We start from the raw sequence: 14,869 nt of genomic DNA on the forward strand, positions 1-14,869 counted from the left end.
GTAGAAATTCCAAAGGTCTTGCAAGATCATTACTTCTATGCATCGAATCTAAAGTCTGTTGAGCCCTATGCATAAGGATGAGATCATACCAACAAGACCAAAATCTGATATGGCATGTGGACTCCATGGTAGTCCAATGGTTCTCCGCCCATATCAGGCTTATCTATTTTAGGTTCATCTCTCTCTAGATTTAATGTTTTCATAAGAAGTTGCCATTCAAATTCATAGACTCCTAGTTCTAATGATGATAGTTCTAAAGACAATAAGATTAGTGAAAATAGAAGCACTAATAAGAGATAAATTACCAATTATTGCTGAAGAGAGTTCAATAGCGGAATCCGATATTTTAGATAGATGAATTATTCAGTGGGTTTTTAAATATATTTTGCATGCAAATAGTGTGAAATAAGAGTTTATAAAGTGAAGCACTTGATTTGCAGGACTAATTTCTGTGGCTAGGAAGATTTTTAGTAAAGCTATAATCAAAAAGCATGCAATAACGAGTTCAAATGATAACCTAAAACTAAAAGTAATATAAAAGGCAATTAAATGAGCTACATTCCTAATCATTTATGTCCATGTTTAGCTATGGAGACTGGAGTAATGGTGTGAAAGCATTCGAAGTCATTTGACCTTTCTATTGTTCCTATGTTTCTGGATGAGCTTCCAAATCAAAGGCCAAGGTTTCTCAAAGAGCACCTAGCTCTCTAATACTATGTGAAAAAATGCTCTAAGCGCAAAAAACACAAAGCCAATCGTACGACAAAGACAAACTAATAAAAATAGAACACAGCTGGGTTAGGGTAGCTCAAAGACAATGAACACAATGAATAATGAAGTGATGACAACTAAATATAAAGTGCTCATGCAGCAAACATACTTTGCAGTGAATATTGAACCTCGAACTCTCGTATCTCTAGGATCAAGGTAGAGTTTATGAGCTGGAGAGTGTGTTGTACTCCAAAAGGGATTCCAAAATGCAGCAAGGCAGCATCCGTGTGTCTAACACCAGCAAACGCAGCCAAGGAAGGTTGGATCTGATGCAAACTGCAATAGAGAAAGAATATGCAGCATGCAAATTGTGGAGGAAAAAAAAAACTTGCTGACAACTAGAGATGGTAAACACAAACACTCTAGAGGTGGGCGACAATATACATGACCTTGTGAAGGAGAGAGAAGATCAAACATAGGCAATCAGGTCAAGGTGACGGCACCTCGATGATGGCAACACCTCCAAAGGTCCCCCCAATGATTGTAAATGCATCCTGGATTATGACACTAGCAACCAAAGATGGACGCTTGGTAGCAAACACAAGTCTGACAGTGATGAATCAGCAAGCAACAACTAGATGTGGGTAATGGAGGGTGGAATCAAGCACCAAATGGTAGCAGACAACAATGGAAAGCTTTGACCATGATGTCCTCCGCAAATGGGGTGTAGGTAGCAGAGATACAGCTCTTGAAACTTGCAAAAACGAGATTAAGGGAGAGTGGTGGGCTGCATTATTATTCACAGAAAATTTGGTGCACCCACAATAGGATGTTGCATGTGGGACACAATAACTATCTAGGATCGTGTTTCTATTCAAAATAAGAAGGTTTCTTCATTAATCAAGCATGTTTTGGGGATGTTTAAGTTGAACTAATGCAATGTTAGCTCAACAGGCACTAGGTGTCTTTCCTTTCAACATCCAAGGAGATATCACAGAAGCAAGATTAGGAGGAGTTAGAGATGGAGAGGACCCCATAGGACAAGGGGAAGTTTATTGAGTATGTGAGCAAGATTTGGAGGAGCTGGAGATGGGAGTAGACCTCATAAGATATGGGAGAGTTTATTGAGTATGAGAGATATCTTGCAAACATAGGCATAGCACACAGACTAGTCATACTCGAGGGCCAAGCCAAATATTCTTTATTAGGTGCATTCACATGTTACCCCCCTCAACATGGTGCCAACACAATAGACTATGTACTAGCTCCTCTAATTCTTGTATCTCATACACAAGATCACACAATTTCACCACAGCTCATCAAAGTTGCAACAAATCATATCTACTTATTATCCATAATAGATATCAAAATCACTCATGGACAAACGCCTCAAGTGGCTCGATGACATCTCAAATACTACTCCAAAGAGAGAGGATATCTAATTGGCAAAGATCTTTAGACTAGTATATGATGTTGATCATGTCACTCCACTACATGACCTCACCTAGCCATTTAATGAGGCTTTACATATAGCAATAGGTTCAGCATTTCCATACAACACACAAAGAACTCCCTCTAGATTATAGCTCACCTAAAGAGAGAGGTAGCATTGGAATCCACTACTCACAAGCAGGCACAATTACTCTTCAGACACCTCATATAGTGAAAGAGGAGAGTATTGTTAGCCCAATTGGAGAGAGATTTGTACTGATGTTCTTGAGCCAAGATTTTAAAGAGGCTTGGAGTCTTTTTAGAGAGCACTATCCAACCACATCCATTACATCTCTTGATACATGGGAGTAGTATGCAGCCAGCCTATACACAGTGGTAAGCCAACCTTCTCTCCTTGATCTACCAGAGCCTTGCCCCAAAACAACTATTTTTTCATAAAGAGTATGGTCTAAGTGGCTATCAACAAACTGAAGAGAGGTAGGGTACACGATCATGATGGTTTAGTAGTGGAGCACTTGATACATGCAAGAGATTGGGTAGCAAGACCTCTAGCATCTATGTTTGACAAAGCTACGTGTGAAGGCTTTCCAAAGAGCTAGAGCACTAAAACTATTATGTCTATCTTAAAGATAGATGCTATGAGGGCGGTCAGATCTGAGTATAAATACCATATGAGGGCCTCTTTCTAGACACAACTAGGGAATAGGGTAAACCAAAAATTCTTCCACACCACAAGTGCAAGGGACTCTAGACATGATGTAAGGAGACTCAAAAGAGCAAATGGATCCCTTACCCAAGGGCCACAAGAGACTGGTAAGATAGCCACGGATTATTACACTGCTTTGTTGGGCTCAATGATGAGGCCTCCAAGATTGGAGAGGAATGATAGATACCAAGAGAATGGTCACAAAGCATAAGGAGACAATGGATGGCCCAATTCTTAGAGGAGGAGATTGCTAAGGATTTGTTGGCACTACCATCAAGAAAGTGCCCAAGGGATGATGGATTGGATAGGGCTTTCTTTCTAAGCAATTGGCATACGATCAGCACATGACTTTTAGCAACATTTCAAGAGAGCATGGCATTTGGAGATATGTCAGAGACGATGTCTAACGGTTTGATTCACCTCATCCCAAAGGGCACCAAAGAAAAACTAGAGATCACCCAATGGAGACCAATCACTTTGCTCTAAGCACCGTATAAAATACTAACCAAACTGATCAATCTTAGACTCTCTTTCTTGATGCCGAACCTCGTTCACCCCACCCAATTTAGTTTTGTTTGGGAATGCAATATCCTAGACAATATTTTTACATTCAAGGAGTCCACAACTCTTAGATGATACAGGGGAGAGACTCTCATTGTTCTGCTTCTCAATTTCGAGAAGGTGTATGATAGAATTGATTTGGAGTTTCTAGAGGGTACCATGCTGAGGTTATGTTTCCCAAAGTAGTGGACCAAAGGTGCATTGGCTCTATATTCATCATCTCTCACAACCAGGTCCTCATCGGTGGTGTTAGAGGTGCTAGATTCAATATTAAAAGGTCAATGAGACAAGGATGCCCCCTTGCATGTCTTCTTTCCTTATTTGTTCCAAAGGGTATGAGCTCCTTCCTGAGGGATAGTAATATAGCTATTCAAGACATCAAACTTCCCATCTAGGATTTTGAGGAGCTTCTAGATGTGGAGTTTCCAGATGACGTACCTATTTGCCTGGACGCGGATGAGGAGAATTTAAGGGCCTTTGTTGCTACAATGGAGGTCATCTATAGAGCTTCAAGAGCTCTTATTAATTGGCACAAATCCTATGGATTTTGGGTTTGTGACACTCAGCAGATAGACGAGAAGCCAAATGAGAATTTCACATGGATCCTCCACAGCATTTTTGAGAGATACTTGGCCTGCCATGCAGGCATTGATATTTCTTAAGAGCACTAAATCTATAGGTTTTGTTAGCCACCATGTGGTACATAACTTCTTGTTGGGCCTTCTTTAGGTCATGTACTGGCTAGGTAAAGCAACTCATTAGGAATTTATTTGGTCCGGAGGAGATGGCAGCCTTAAGAGGGCTAGGGTAGTTTGGGATGTTATCATGCAACCTAGATCTAGGGGCAGTTTGGGGGTTACTGACCCAAATAGTCAAAGTAAAGCATTGATGGTAAAGCTCACTATGAGGGCTCTTCTTTCGGATGAGGAACCATGGAAGAAGCTACTGTCATTTAGAGACCATTGCTCCTGTTCATGTAGGACCATGGCAAGTTGAAATCTAGCATACACTAGATATTTCGGCACATCCAAGCTACAAGGCTTGGGAACAATTTTGAGGTCAGATTTGCTGCATCTATTATATGGGCATGGAGATCAGTATCTACAAGACTTCATCAGATTGATACAACCAATGTTGGAGAGAAGTTGAGCCAACCACTTCTCTTTAACTAGCTACTCAAGATAAAGAGAGAGGCCACATTATTGGAGAGAGGACCACCGTATCTTGGTGGAGGTTCTCTTCACAAGTACTTCTACAGTGGGGAAGTGGCTTGCATTTCTAGACCTGCAGGCGGGCTCATAAACAGAGACAGAGACTTCAGGGACTCTTTACCAAAGGAGAGATCCTACTTGTAGTGGATTGGACTCTTTACCAAGGGAGAGAGGTTTGGAGGAGAGCCCTTAGGATGGTGTTTCATGGCACTACAAACTCTACGAATGCTACATGGGCAATGGTTGCTCACAGACAGAGGCCCAGCATATAGATATGAGGATATACTTCGGTGTCCGGCTTATCTCATTTCAGGGCAGCTTGTGAGAAGCACTATCATGCCAAATTTCTCACTGACAGTATGGACTCAGGGGCATTGTCACAGATGCAAGCCCATAGCTAGCATTATTGCTTGGTACATATGGACAGGCAGATGTAGCCACAGGCTATTGATTTTTTGGACATACCTACTGCACAGACTCTCTCCAGGATCTGGACAGAGATTGTGCAAAACCTATGTGGAAGATGAGAGAGATTACAGGGCAATTCAGAGACTATGATAAGGACGAGAGATGCTTTTCTCAGGATATGGGATTCTGGCACTTCTTTCAGCACATGGTCTGGCATTATAGACCTCCCAACTAGCTATTCAACAAGCTTTGTAATAGACTTCCACTTGTTATATATTTTTTGATATGGAAGTCACTTTTACAAGATTGCTTTGTATTTTGCTTTTGTGCCTTGGGGACACTTTATTCCGAGAAGCATTAATAGAATCTTTACTTTGCTCCCGAAAAAAAAGCCACTGAGTAACATTAAAACTGAAGTACAACTAAAGCTAACACACAGATCTTAGGGACCAGCCAGCACTATCACCCACATCACCTTCTTGAAGCAACATTGTACAAGTACTACTACTGTCTCTTAGCACAAGAATTTTGCACAAACCTTTCTATTACTAGCAATGGCCACTTGTTCTTGGCAGCAAGAATTAACACACATTGCCTGCACAAAAAGGAGATGATTCAGCACTGTAGACGAGAGGACCAATCATCAAATAGCTATGCACTCTTACAAAAGGTTAAATATTATAATTGGAATCAGCTACAGTACCTCAAATAAATCTCCACTTGAATGAAGAACTTCTTCAGCATCTTTGAAGCTAGTCACAAAACCTTTTCCCATGGTATTAAATCTTCTTACTGATGTTCTATTTCTATTTAAGGACGAGCCTTCAGATTTCTTTTCTGATGCAACAGTCTCAAATGTGTTCTCACTTGTATGTGTTGCTCTTTCCTTTATATTTGCCCCTAAAAAATTCTCTCCCAAAATTCCCTCCAACCTCAGGACAGAAGCAATCCTTTGTTGGCCCCCTAGTAGCCTCCAGACCTCATCAAGTGGATTTTCTGCACTCATCGACAGAGAGCTACCCTCAGAATCATTTATACGAGGTGAAGTCTCACTATCTGCATGAGAACCCAGTAAAGTCCCAGAGATGCTGTCATGCCAAAGCAAAACTGGAAGAGGACTTGCCCAGTTCCTCTCTATTGAAAGGTTGACATATGTTGTAAGCTCATGTTTTAGAAAGGTTGAAATACAGGAAAAGACACTTAACGCACTTCCTTCAGTGTTTAAGGTTTCTCTGTCCGCCACTCCTTTTAAGCTAAGGATTGAAGATGTGGAACTGCCAAATAGCTTGATATCTGAGCATTTGCTTATGGAACTATTTAGGGCATCCCAGAAGGAAGTTCCAAAAGTAAGCCATAATTCAAAGTCTGTCAAATGGTTAGGCTTTTCAAGATTTGATACATGAAGGGATCTGATCAGATGTCTTGCCCCGTGCAACATTGTATCATTCTTTTTAAAGAATGTTTTAAGAAATTCACCCACATCAAAGTTAAGAGTGGAGGATGATGATAGGCCGGTCCTGACTGATTTCGTAATCAAAAGGATTGCATCAGCATGGCTCCCTTTCCAAGCCGCAATACAACATAGAAGAAAAACAAGACGAGATATTGCCTCTGAAAACTGATTGGCGTGATCATAAGCTTGTTCCAGATTCAAGGACAAATTATCCAAAAGCATGATTCTGAGATCCAAAGCCAAAATCAAAATTTGTGCTTCTTCCAGAGGCAATGGAGTATTACTGGCATATAAATTACTTGCAGTTTTCAGCATATCTGAGTTCCTCATACTTGTGTTTGACGCACATGTAAAAGCTAGACCTGAATAGACCAAAAACTTTGGAAGCTCTTTAATGGCTTTCTGAAGAAAATGGAATGATGATGGCAAAGTTGGTATGGACTCTTCGTTGCTTTTTGACAACAGTTGATCATATGGTCCCTTTGAGAAGAGGCACTGGAAATACAGTCGATTCTGATAATATGCAAATGTAGCAAGCTGGTGGAGGAAGCACAAAAGTCAGAAGGCAAAGCACACAATTCACAACGGTGAAATATATACAAGTGGGAAAAAGAACACATAAAACTGGATACTATCCTTTACCTCAGCCAATATGGTTTTAGTATTGATCTGGAGATGAGTCTCCAGAACTTCCAAACACGTCGTAAGCCTCTCATTTGCTTCTACCAACAATTGATCCTGATTTAGTCTCTTTGGGTCCAGTAAACTGGTAACAGATTCAGATCCTTGTGTCATAACCATCGAGCAACTTTCAAAATAATCAGTCAGTCTCCAGAAAGGATGAGCTTCCAGGAGCTCAGCTACATGTTGCATCGCTAATCTCATCCTGAGGACCCTCAAGACTCTTTTGCTGATTGACGTAGATAACCAACCACAAGAGATATCATCATGTACTTGGCAATCTTGCTGTGAGGCATACTTATGGTTTGATCCTGCCTCCTTCAGACTGACAACTGTGTTCAGATTTTCCAATGCTTCAAGCTTCTCAGCAGAATCAAGTATCAAACACCATCAAATACGTTTAAATTAGGTCATGTTGGAATGTAAGACTACTTAATTTTTGTCTTATTGGTAAGATGCATTAATCTAGACCCAACCTACACAAATGTGCATCATCAGACAAAGATCCTCTTCAGCACTAACAGTCCTAGAGAGATCAAGTTATTTCTTGTACCTAAGGTCAGAATTAAAGACAATATAGCAACACCATCTATACTTCACATTATAAATCACTATAAAAAACATAAGCAAACTTGAGAGCCTATTCCTAAACCTACACACACAATTTCCATAACTTTCCTGAAGATCAACCCAGGCTGCCCTGTGACTTTTAAGCAGGAAAAATACCATATCTTCAAGACTCTCCACTTTGATATACACTGGAGCTCATGCAAAGGTATGACATTAAAATACTACATACTATAAACATTGTCCAGTAACAAGAAACATTTAACACATGCATCCTTGATTTGCATTTACCCCCATCTTTGATTATTAACCCACAATGTATTTTACAGCTTCATATATAGTTTTGCTGCATCTTACTCTCATAAAAATAAAACTATACATATTTAAGTTCAGAAACTACACAATGATCTACTCGATGCCACTAGGAGTCCCTTTCCACATGCATGTTGACATAAAATAGCATGCTGACACAAAAAGCCTCAATAAATACAGAAAATTCTAACAGCTGGAATAAGCTCAACTTGGATGTGTTCAGAGTGACCACTTGAAATACACACTAGCATATGCTAAAACAAGATACAAGAGAGATACTAGGCATAAAAAGTCACTTGAGATAAGCACTAACTAGCCACCTGATAGAAAGGCTAATACATACATTGCAAATGAATCTATTCCTTGTATGTGGTACTCCCACATTGGCACATAGCTTCTAGCAAATATTTCTGCTTCCTATGTTCAAAAATAAAAGTACCGTAATTTGAATAATCTATACAATGCTGAACACTTTCATTTTCCCACAATTACAGATTGATGATCAGCCACTTTAAAAAACTTGCCAATAATATTAGATGGTGTCACGCACCGTAAATCCTAGCTTTTCTAGTGCCGTGGAAGTCTTACAGATAAGCCACTTCCGGGTTGCTGCAGCAACATTCCCACTTGATTCAGACTGAAAACTGGGTTTGGAAGCCAGCTTAAGACAATAAATTCCCACCTCCGGATCCACAAATGCAAGCCCCCTTTTCTGTGTTGAACTGAAGCAAATCGTCATATCTTTGCCTTCTTGAAAATTTAACTTTCCCGTTAGTTCTTGAATAGCCCCCATTGATTCTCCAAGTAGCGACTGCAACAAGGTCAAGAATTAGGGGGGGTTGGGGAGGGGGGGGGGGGGGGGAAGAGAGAGAGAGAGAGTTAACACTAGTGAACATGAAGAAGAAGATGACAATGAAATAATAAGAACTTCAATTCAAATAATTACTATTTCATCGTCCAACTTTTCCTGATACAACAATCACAGGAAGAATGTATTTCATAGTAAAGCACTTCTTAAACAAACTTGTAGAATTGTTTGAGGGGGAAGGGACATGCACGTTACCTGCAAACTGGACAAGTAGAATGTTAGTAAGGACTAAAACTTCCAGCCTGCATTGCAGGTGTCAACGGCACTTCCCAGATACTATCCCCTTCACCAACCAAAAACAATTTACCTCGCTTGTATCCATAGTGTTATTTTGTGTGTACAAGATTTCGAGCTAGCTACCTTACTTCAAAGTGCTTTTCCTTTTGAGTATTCACTAGGAATGTAGGGCTCAACCCACTTTATAGCAAACAGACCATGGAGAGCAGGGAATATGGCTATCCAGGTACGTAAGAGTACACAAGAAGGAAGCGTGTGCTGCAATGGACATTATGTCTTGAGGCATGTGGCTATCTTCCCAAGCCTTCAAGTACATGGAACGCCCATTCAACAAACCACGGTGCATATTATTATGTATTGTATGCTAGAGAAATGCATCATAGGAAAAAGAGGAATAATAACAATAATAATAGTGATATACATTCTGAAAATTTCAAATAATCCATGTGCTGCAGTCATTTTATATGGTGCCATTAAGATGCATAAAATTAGGAATGATTAAGAGATAGGCCAGAGACTGTAAGTGATATCTCCTGCCCTTGTTTAAACATAGAAGATAGGTGAACTCTCTTGAGGGCCAATGATTAGAGAAGAGAATAATACAAACCTACTCAAACCATTGACATAACACCATGCAACTTTTTTATTTGCCATAATATCACTATATATCTAACAAACAGCCTTTTTTTGGTTTTTAATGGATAGTAATAGCTGCTGATAGATATCTAAGCAAGAGATAAAACCTAATGAAATAGTAACTAAGGTTTTAAACATAAGTAGAAGATTGCTACTCTGTTATTTATTTAAACCTTTAAAATATCATGTGGTGCTCAGCAGAAGATTGCTAACCAAATGTGTATGCCTATAACAAGTCGACTAAAGATCAAAACATTCATAAGCATTAATGAGCTGCTAACCGCAAACACAGAGAAACAAAGCATTTAATGGCTAATTGAGGCACCATGTCCTGTGCTTGAGTGAACAGAACTCATGAACCTGAATGGTGATGAAAGGGAAACCTTTGTATGGCCATAGCAGATCTAGTGGCATAAAAGTCATATATACCAGCATTACTTATAATAAAAAAAGAAAGGGATACAAATAACGTATACAAAAGATTTTGGAGAGCAGAAAACAGCAGCTGGGGGCATGTGAGGCTGAGATTGGCAGCTGATTACCATCATCAATAAGAAAGTCCTTATTGAGATAGTTGAGAGTACAGGCTGCCGTCAACAAGTCCATCCATGGAAGGAAAGTGGCCTAAAGAAGGCAGCATCTTTGTGAAGGACAGTCAATGGGTTAATGGTGCAGCCAATGGCTGCCCGAGCCCTAGTTTCCTCACTGTGTAGAGAAGCCACACTAGGAATATGACATGTGAAAGGGGAGAATGGGAGTACATGAGGTCTTCCATTGCCATGAAACCCTAGGGTAGGATCTTGTTTGACCCTTTTTTCTTTGCCCTTCTATTAAAAACGCATGCTATGAAACCGTAGGGTAGGATTTTGTTTGACCCTTTTTTCTTTGCCCTTCAATAAAAAACGCATACCAAATTTGACTATCTCCTTCTCCTTTTTAAAAAAAAAATTAATGCCTTATATTCCATTTCTCAGCCATTTCAATAAGGTCCTTACGGTTCTTAAAGGACAAACTTGTTGATATTACTTCCGCCACATTAGACCTTGATATGCTTGTTTTCATGTGCATAAACCAAATAGGATCCACTTATATGTTTATTTTCTAAAGGCCTCTTATTGGAGATTACTAATTATGATGCATTGTATAATTACTTTCTTCTTGTCTTATCCCATCCCTCTCACATGCTCACCAATTTGGCTTTTATATATGTTCTATATCACCCTATATCAAGCTGGAGGCATAGGGGTTACCCTGACTGAAGTTCTCATCCCCATTCCATCTTAGGTAAGGTACATCTTGTTTGCAGACCACATCATGCACTTTATGGTCTCAAGCAAGCTTCTCAGGCTTGGTACATGAAGATCAACCAATTTCTTCCATCACAAGGATTTTGTTTCTTATTTTTCTGAACCAAACTTATATATCAAGTGTGATGCTTCTTATTTTGCAATTCTTTCTCTTTATGTTGGAGATACCATACTTGTTTCCAACAAATTGAGCTTCTTGTAGCAAGTAAAGGAGGAATTATTGTCAGCATTGGAAATGGTGGATCTTGGTGACATGTGAATGTCAACATCTTATGTTTTATCTAAAATGAAAACCTAGATCATATTAGATAGACAGCAAGTAAAGGAGGCATTATTCTCAGCATTGGAAATGGTGGATCTTGGTGACATGTGAATGTCAAGGTCTTATGTTTTATCTAAAATGAAAACCTAGATCATATTAGATAGACAGCTTGTCCCTCCATCCTTTGATGATACTTTTGACCATTGGCACCTCCCCTAAGCCAAGACATAACACAAATCCACAACACACACAAGGTTCAAGTTATTTGTAAGACTGTATCTCCATGGAGACATGAGTAAGCATCTGTCAACTTACAGCAAGCATCAAGCAAGATAGCCCCTTTCGTACATAACAATCCACCATAGACATTATTCATCCCACTCAGACCAGCTTTGTTCGAGAACACAGCATCTTGGACAACATCTTCACCTTCTAGGAATCCAGTACTCTTGCCCACTCCAAGAACCAGGACCTCATTGTGCTTCATCTCAATTTCGAGAAGGCATATGATCACATGGATTGGGAGTTCGTGGAATGCACATGCTGAGGATGGGATTTCCAAAACAGTAGGTTAGAGGAGTTGTAGTCTTGTACTCCTCAACACAGCCAAGTCCTTGCCAATGGAGCTACAGGAGAGAGATTTAACATCCATACATCAATGAGCAAGGATGCCCACTAACCCCCCTTCCTGTTCCTATTTATGGCAGAGCTCATGAGTTTATTCTTGACAGACAGATTCACTGGTGTTAGAGGCTTCAGATCTTCCATCCTTGAGTTCAAGGAGCTCCTTGATGTGGGGTTAGCACATGACACGCAAGTTTATCTAGATGGTGATGAGGACAACTTCAGCAGAGTATCCAGTGCTTTAATTAGTTGGCACAAGTCGTATGATTTTTGGGTATGTGACACCATGGGATAGCACTTTAGACAGATCTGCTGCACCCACAGCTACATTATGCCTACAAAGAGAGCATCTACTTCAAAATTTCTGTTGATATGATTTCTCTGAGGTGAAGGTAATGAGGTAATGTCCTTAATAGTTATCCTCGTTCATCTTCCTGTAAACTCAAAATTTCCTGCTTTACTTTCTTGGCAATACTCAGCTTGTACCAAAAGATACACCAGAACAAAATTTAAAACAAAGAAATCCATCCTCTTTAAATGTCCCAATCAAGATTGACAATTCCAACATTAAACTGCTTGCTTTGACTATAAAGCAAGATGTGTCATTCTGAATTGACCTTGACAAAACATGTTATAGAAAGCATACAAATATTCGGATCTAACCCAGGTTGTGCTTGATGGATAGGCCTTCTCACCTGAAACAAGCTCGCAAGCCAGCAATCTCCTTTCCTTCTTGCATATGGCAAGCCAAATTCTTTAATCAAATTTCTCTCTGTTGGACCATTGACACCCTCCAACAGTCGGCACACTACACATGCAAGTTGTAAATCTTCAAGATTTTTGGCACAAACTCCTGCAGCCGAGCTCAGATCACCACCAAGCAAGAAGAATGCAGCAGCCAGATCATGTCGATGTTTCCCCATTAAAACATATGCATTCTTCAATGCAGCAGCTTGATGCTTCTCATCCTAAAATGTAAATACAGGAAGAATAAAATACATGTAAGAAGTAAAGACCTAAAAATAATGACCTTTCCTGCTTGCTTTTTCTCCCCTCTTTTTTGTGGAAAGACAATCCTTCTAAAAGTTCAAAAAGGGCCCACCACACTACAGATTGCAAAATCATAGAGTACAACCAAAACTTTCTAATACAAATAGGATCACACAGGGTGAAGGGTGCTCCCATGCTGGATGACCTATAGAGTAGCACCTCCTTTCTTTTCTCTCTTTTCTTTTTTTGGAGGGAGGGAAAACACAAGAAAAAGAGAGAAAAAGAGAGAAAAAGAAGAAAGAAAGATACATTAACGTCTACAAAAGGCCAAGTGACCCATGCGACAAAACCAAAGTACATCCATGTCAAATGTCATCTTAACAACAAAGTAGAAATAGTATAGTCTAAGACTACTTTCTGAAACTGTAAAAGACTGTAAAGTACATCTGAAACTGTATGTATGAGGTATCTAGATATAGCAGTTGTCTCTCAATCTCAAGATTAGCACATGATGCTAGCTATGATATGGCCACTCTGCTTATGTGCCTGAGGGCAAGCCTTTGGAATCTCACAATGATGACACTGATCTAACCATGGTGTGGGTCTCTCGATTGTGGCACCTCTGACATCCTTGGACATCCGAATGGGTGCAAGGAGCATTAATCACAATTGTTATAAAGTGACCTATTGTCAATGCACTAGGGGCACTTTAGGCTTAGGGCAGTCAAGTCCTATCTATAGGACCCAAGACCTATTTGTGTACATCATTGTGGGATCACCACTCTTGGGCTTTAGAGCCCGTTGTCCAACATGCCCGCACACAAGGATGGGGTGAGTTGGTGGTATGGGACACCAACCCTTGGGACGTGGTCGTGACCTGATGTGCTCCTAGTTCCAAAGCTAGGGTTTGAGCTTGTTTGGCTCTATGACTCAAAGGTGAGTCTAATGTCCATTCCCATTATGTCCTTTATAGTGGGTACGTATTGTGTCATGTCTCATATGCAAGTTGCATCCTTGGATGTTTCATTGATATTAGAATGTCAAGCAACTATCTATGACAAGTTTACATGCACCAACAAGCCATTGTTTGCCATAGTCACCAAAAAAGAGGTTTCATTTCGTGTTCATTTTCTTGGCTACCTTGAGGCAAGTTTCGAGAAATACTAGTTGTTGTTGTTCTTGTTATTATTATTATTATTATTATTATTATTATTAGAGGAAGAAATAGATCCATAAAACGAAAATTTTCACTCATAAAACAAAAACATCCATTTCACCCACTCATTTAGAAATTAGCATCCATAATTTAAAAAATCACAACATATATGTTACAACAAATCTATAATACATAATGCAAAGTGAAAGTGCAAACTAATGTTCATAAGAGAAAGCCTTGTGGGGAATCATCATGGCTATAATAGCATGTTTTTATGATATTTAGATCTAACACAACAGCTTATCTTGTTGTAAATAGAGTTACAGAGCTGCTAGATGGATTCCCCAGGCTGAGAGGAGACAATTGTCCACTGTCCTCGCTCCATAATTGCTGATAGCTCATGTTTCATGGCTGAAACCTGCAATTTCTATAGCAAACAAGAGAAGAATGGCTATCTCCAAGCTTGGCCTGCTCAAAAGAGAGAGAGAGACCCCAAATAGCCAAATCAACTTTCTAAATGAGTCACCAACTACACTTTAATCAAAAGTCAAATTCGATTAAGGGATAATTGATGCTCAAGTGATTAATCATGAGTGACCCACTCATTAGACCAAACTTGAGCACCATGCTTGCTTTATAACATTAAGTGAGTTGCTTATTGGGCACACTAGAGGACCCAAATAGGCGGAGCACATCCCAATTGCAGCATCTTTTCCTCTTTTCTTGT

General features: G+C 39.8%; 1 protein-coding gene across 5 annotated transcripts in view; it reads right to left on the reverse strand.

Moving 5' to 3' along the window:
- LOC148041447 (transducin family protein / WD-40 repeat family protein) overlaps window positions 1-14,869 on the reverse strand; it is a 134,430-nt gene that overhangs the window by 69,515 nt on the left and 50,046 nt on the right. For all 5 annotated transcript variants that reach the window (XR_015691117.1, XM_087679649.1, XM_087679656.1 and 2 more), the window contains exons 7-11: window positions 12,692-12,964; window positions 8,613-8,873; window positions 7,145-7,543; window positions 5,753-7,039; window positions 5,588-5,644 (exon numbers count right to left, since the gene is read on the reverse strand). Coding sequence is in view for 4 of the 5 variants with exons in the window: in XM_087679649.1 (XP_087535775.1) it covers window positions 5,588-5,644; window positions 5,753-7,039; window positions 7,145-7,543; window positions 8,613-8,873; window positions 12,692-12,964 (2,277 nt within the window). In the remaining variant the exon portion in view is untranslated. The remainder of the gene's footprint in view (window positions 1-5,587; window positions 5,645-5,752; window positions 7,040-7,144; window positions 7,544-8,612; window positions 8,874-12,691; window positions 12,965-14,869) is intronic.

Source organism: Lygodium microphyllum, chromosome 1 (assembly GCF_053477565.2).
Source record: "Lygodium microphyllum isolate KBCC chromosome 1, Lygodium_microphyllum_v1.1.10, whole genome shotgun sequence".
NCBI lineage: Eukaryota > Viridiplantae > Streptophyta > Polypodiopsida > Schizaeales > Lygodiaceae > Lygodium > Lygodium microphyllum.